The sequence below is a fragment of the Punica granatum genome, chromosome 3 (assembly GCF_007655135.1).
Source record: "Punica granatum isolate Tunisia-2019 chromosome 3, ASM765513v2, whole genome shotgun sequence".
Lineage (NCBI taxonomy): Eukaryota > Viridiplantae > Streptophyta > Magnoliopsida > Myrtales > Lythraceae > Punica > Punica granatum.
Window position 1 is genome coordinate 1,569,058 of NC_045129.1, and position 3,409 is coordinate 1,572,466.

General features: G+C 36.6%; 1 protein-coding gene across 2 annotated transcripts; it reads right to left on the minus strand.

Annotated features, from left to right (window-relative positions):
- Window positions 1–1,323: 1,323 nt before the first annotated feature.
- On the minus strand, window positions 1,324–3,172 carry LOC116198715 (ethylene-responsive transcription factor WIN1-like). Of its 2 annotated transcripts, none has more exons than XM_031528938.1 (2): window positions 2,927–3,172; window positions 1,324–2,450 (listed from the first exon to the last, which is right to left on the minus strand). In XM_031528938.1, the coding sequence occupies exons 1-2, from the start codon at window positions 3,004–3,006 to the stop codon at window positions 1,811–1,813; spliced, it is 720 nt and encodes a 239-aa protein (XP_031384798.1). In that variant the 5' UTR covers window positions 3,007–3,172; the 3' UTR covers window positions 1,324–1,810. The 2 variants fall into 2 exon arrangements, with proteins under 2 accessions (XP_031384798.1, XP_031384797.1); XM_031528937.1 differs by lacking the exon at window positions 2,927–3,172 and adding an exon at window positions 2,793–2,925.
- Between the last annotated feature and the right edge of the window lie 237 nt (window positions 3,173–3,409).

The window sequence follows — 3,409 nt, forward strand, 5'->3', positions numbered from 1 at the left end:
TTTTTAGGCTGAAGACGAGCCTTAATCTGTATAAACTCAGCCGATGGAAATTTAAGAACTTGATCTGTGTTGAGGATTAGATTGGAAGCTAAAATTATAAGAGATCTGACCCTTGAAAAATAATAAAAGAATAAATTACACTCCATTCCCTTGATGTTTTCTCAAGTAACACTTAGTCATACTTTTAGGAAAAAATGACATTTTTCCATTTGATTGTGTTTACTAACATTGTAAGAATATTCTGTGAAATATTTCATTAACTTTTATAATTATTTTAACTTTCTAATAAATCAAATAATAATAACAATAATAAATAAATAAGCTTGTGGGCCTTACTGAGCGGGGTGTGGCCGTCTGCGAGCCCTCAGAGGCCTCTGACTAGAGTTACGATATTCCTAGAAATATTCGGATTAACTTTTTGATAACTTCAACAATTTTAAAAACAAAATAAATAGAAAAAAAATAAAACAAAAAAACAGATAGGACATTTCGATCATGAAGGAATGGTTGTTCGATGAGAGGCCCAATATCACTCCTCGATCAAGTACCGAGAATACTATTAAAATATTCCATAGAATATTCAAATTAATTGTTTAAATAATTTTAAAATTTTAGGAAAGTATATCAAAAGTAAAATAATAAATAAAGATAGAGAAATTATAGAGTTACAACCCCCTTGATGAGGTCATCGGCGGCCACCAAGGGCATGCTTGCGGCCACCACGCCCCTTGACAAGGCCCGCAGCTTCTATGTCTTTATTATTATTATTATTATTATTATTATTATTATTACTACTACTAGAACTACTACTATTAGTATTACTATTACTATTATTAGATTTTAAAAGATTTTGAAATAATTATAAAAGTTGACAGAATATTCTGTGAAATATTCTAACGATGTTAATCAACATAGTCAAATGGGGAGTGTCAATTTTTTCTAAGAATGGAAGTATTGAGAAAATTTCAAGGGAGAGAAGTGTAATATAGGGGGGAAGTGTAATTTTTTTTAGAGAGAGAGAGAGAGAGTTGGGACACGTGGATATCTATTTTCGGGGGTCCCGTGGAAGCTTACCTTAAATAAGGAAGACATAAACGGGAGAAAAAATTATACTGTTGGAGGATAATCATATATATCATATCAAAAGAGTAAAGGGGGAAGAAGTGATATATTTGCTCAACAAGTTATTATAAACATTCCTCAGCAAAAAGAAAGTTATCAGAAACATTTACTAATAGAAATGTACACATTTCTTATTATTATAATCTATGAATAGATCTATATATGGCTATATATATATATATATAAGAGAATTATTCTATCACATTAATTATCTTACACTTATGAGGTACTCATTCAGTTGGAAGAAACCTCTATACAACTTGATTATTTTTATCTATGTGCTAGGAAGAACTATATCAATTATATATATTACTTGTTATTAGGAAACAATTATATTAAATAAATAATAACTCCCTTGAGAAAGCATCAGGACCAGGACCACGTACGTACTCTAGCTCCGTTACTTCTATATGCTTATGATTTTCTCTTTTATTTGTAGGATTTAAAATTTCGACAGAGAAATGCGAACACACAAGGCATGCGGGACGTTGCACATCCCCTTCTCAATCAGCTAAGAAGTTTTATATGGGACAATGCCGGTCCTAGTGATTTTTTTTCCCTTCGAACCCTTGTTCTCTATAATGATTTCTAATTCGAAATGCAAGGTTTTTAAAAATATATATATATATATATATATATATATATATTCTAAATTTCCCCTCTCTTGTTTTGAAGTCTTGAAGAAGAGTTATTTATAAAAGCTAGCCTCTCCTAGTCCTAGTCCCTCTGTGGTTATCCCAAAAGGACAAGGGCTATTGCTGGGACTGGGACAAAGGCTAGGGCAATTCCGGTTGAGGAGCTCCTCGATCATTTGCAGTGCAATCCTTTGCTCTTCATCCATCTCCCCATCTCTTTCTTGGTCATCAATCTTGGTCTCCGAAGATTTGTCGTCCAATTTCCCGCCATCGACATCACCATCTTTCTTGCTGCTGGAGTTGCCCAAGTGGACAGTCATGACCCAGTTGGAATTATCAGTACTGTCAGACTTCTGGCCGGCTCTCTTCTGCCAAACTCCAATGTGGGAATTCTCGGTGTCGAGGCGCAGGCAGGTGAGGGACGGCGATGGTGATTTGCTGCATTTGCGAAGCTTGGCATGGAGGATTTCCGATAGGGACAAGCCCTTTGGGGAGGACAGGGAGCGGGAAGAGGACGAAGAGGAAGAAGAAGCTGGGTCGTGGTCGCCGGAGATTTTCGGGTCGCCAGATGGTGTGTGGGTCACGGGGAAGTTGGTCTTAGCATTCCTGCCACTCATCAGGATCGCCGCCTGGTCGTAGGCCCGGGCTGCCTCCTCAGCTGTCTCGAACGTGCCGAGCCAGACCCTTCTCTTCCTGCAACATCATCCAAAAGGAATCATATAGATGCTTTACAACAAATGAATCAGATGAATATAGAAATGTTTCAATCTACTTGATACTCTCAACCAATAAATTTAAAACACCTCGTGCTTAAAAAAGACAAAAAGAAAAACAGCAGGAAATGTATAGACAATTGTATTTTTTTTCCTACACTATGAAACAATAGATTTTTTTAGAAACTTAAGGTTCAAGCATGAAATTACAAAAAACCACCTGTTTTAGGTTGGATATGCTTCATTTCACCTGTCTTCTTTAACTCAAAAGAAATAAAATAAAATAAAATAAAATAAAGATGCCCAAAGCACAAGTACTTACTTTAAATAACCAGGTACATATGTCATATTACAGAGGAAGAATTTGAAGCTTTCGATGATTCTGGGCGGATGCGAGTAAGGAAGTTCGGGGATTTTAAGCATGGAGATCATATCGTTAGGATCGGACGAACTTACAGTAAAGGGTGGCGGATCTCGGACACCCAGGAGCCCCAATGGCGCTGCCTCACTCCTCTGAACTTCCTTGACTGCACCATTTTCTCCTTCTTCTCTTACTTTATTTATGAAGGAGGTATTCTGAGCATCAGCAGAAGAAGAAGGGGACTTGATATATGTGAAAGTACAAAGTGAGCAGAGGGAGTCGGAGATATAAAAAGGGGAGAGGGGGTGAGAGGAAGTTTGTGTGGGATTCATCAGGTAGCGAGTGAGTGAATGATATATAATTCGGGATATACGGAACAGTTGTTGCTAATGGTCCGTAACGAATTGATGTCGATCAAATAAAAAAATAAAAAATAATAAGAAAAAAGGAACAAATTATAGAGAAATGAATTGAAAGGAGCAGAGAGGGGGGATGGATTAATAATGACCCGTAGTATACTGTCGGCAAAACTAAGTTCGTGATTTCAAACTTATTCTCATGTAGTTGTGGGCATATAT